Source organism: Cynoglossus semilaevis, chromosome 1 (genome assembly GCF_000523025.1).
Source record: "Cynoglossus semilaevis isolate Cse_v1.0 chromosome 1, Cse_v1.0, whole genome shotgun sequence".
Lineage (NCBI taxonomy): Eukaryota > Metazoa > Chordata > Actinopteri > Pleuronectiformes > Cynoglossidae > Cynoglossus > Cynoglossus semilaevis.
In genome coordinates, this window is record NC_024307.1 from 1,342,314 (window position 1) to 1,344,082 (window position 1,769).

The 1,769-nt window shown below is 43.9% G+C and overlaps 1 protein-coding gene across 1 annotated transcript in view; it reads right to left on the bottom strand.

The window, feature by feature from the left end:
- daam2 (dishevelled associated activator of morphogenesis 2) overlaps positions 1-1,769 on the bottom strand; it is a 65,875-nt gene that overhangs the window by 2,493 nt on the left and 61,613 nt on the right. The window contains exons 24-25 of the mRNA XM_025059134.1: positions 1,540-1,600; positions 1,196-1,327 (exon numbers count right to left, since the gene is read on the bottom strand). Coding sequence (XP_024914902.1) covers positions 1,196-1,327; positions 1,540-1,600 — 193 coding nt within the window. The remainder of the gene's footprint in view (positions 1-1,195; positions 1,328-1,539; positions 1,601-1,769) is intronic.

A 1,769-nucleotide genomic window follows, 5' to 3' on the forward strand; every position in this document is an offset into this window, starting at 1 on the left:
CGCCCCCAGGCCCAGGCCACACCCCCAGCCCCAGGCCAGTCTGCTGTAGACTCCCAGTCCGTGGTCTTCCGTTGAAGAAGACTTTGACAACGATGAAGTTTCACTTGTTTCATGTTGATGGTGGGAGGTTCAAATCCAACTCTTCTTCCCCACAGTGTGTGTAAATAACGACATGTTCATCGAGTGAGTGTATCGAATGATAATTGACAAATGAGTTTGAGTTTTTGGGATTGTTTTTTCACCACGTCAGCTCTGCGATGCTAATGTGCGACACTGAGGGGCTGCAAGCTGAACAACATGTTCACATCATTCCTGTCAACACTTGGGAATTCCCACAGTTCCCACTCATGTGCCGCTGCACTGCCAAACATGCACCAGTAGGAGCGCCAGCGCGGCTGAAGACGGAAAAATCATTGAGGGGAAATCCACAGTCATCGCTCAACGCTGACTTTTCCCAGCGCTGCTGAACTCATCAGTTACCGCTCAGCGTCTGTCCAGGAGGAAGTCGGGTTTTTTCAAAATAAAACACACACACACACACACACACTTGGCTGTAAATAAAACAGTGTGTGTGTTTGTTTACATTTTTTGTAAAGCACTTTGTAATGGTTTATGATTCAAAATGATGATAAAATTATTTTTATTAAAGATGTCCGATATTAACCTTTCGTCCAACCATAACCATACTGTCCAAACACTTAACTTCCGATATCAACAGATACTGATACAGGCCTGGTATTATTTATTTATTTATCTGTATAAACCACTGTCTGAGTTACTGCACCAGCAACAATCCCCTGATTATTAAGAAAGATTCAGAAAATGAGCTGCAATGCTGCCATCTAGTGGCTTTCACTTCAATATACAGCTGTTTTCCCCCCAAAACTATTTTTAGATCACACATCATTCGGTGAAACCCAGACATTGCGTTATCAGGTTTTCATTATCAGAAGAAAAAACTGATAACGATTCTTAGAAATATTAGATAATTATGATAATATCGGTCAGCCGATATTATCGGACATCCCTAATTTGAATTTGTTACTTGTGTAAAGACGAGAATGAAGCCTCTCAGATGCTAACGTTCACTTTACCTAACACGCCACTTTCATGTGGTGCAAAAAGTACTTCTAAAAGTTTGAAGTACTTTTGCCTACGGAGTACTACGGAGCGGTAAAGGTCACGACCGACTGACCTTGTCCTTGGCCTCACTCAGCTGGTCCTCCAGTTCAGAGAAGCTGAAACCAGCCACGGTGATGAAGTCACAGATCACAGCCACAAACTTGTCCCCGTGTTCCCTCATCCTGCTCTGCTGGTAGTGCAGCTCCTGGTGGTGAGAGAAAAGAAGACAGGCGTTGACTTTTTTTTTTTTTTTACTCCGGTTTCCGTTAAAGTACGACAGACTCGTTCTGCCTGTGCTTCTGTGTGGCACCGGCGGACGACCATGTCATTTTAAACACCCCACCCCGCCGTCCGTCTCCGACCCCGAGTCCAGAACAGAATTAGAGAAGAGAGAAAAGGGAGGGAAGGTCGACTCACCGCCTCCAGAGCCTTCAGTCCACTCCTGATGTTGTTCACCTCCTTTTCCAACTCAGCCAAACTGAGAGAGAGACAAAAACGATGTTGGCTAATATTAGAGTGACAACAGTGAAGGGTGAGTCGAGAAGTTCTCAGACAGATGATAATTGTAAAAATGTTTAAAAACATCCCCTTCTCTCTGTTTTCAACCTTTTTTCAGAGGAATTCCTAAAACTAAATACAGAATTAAG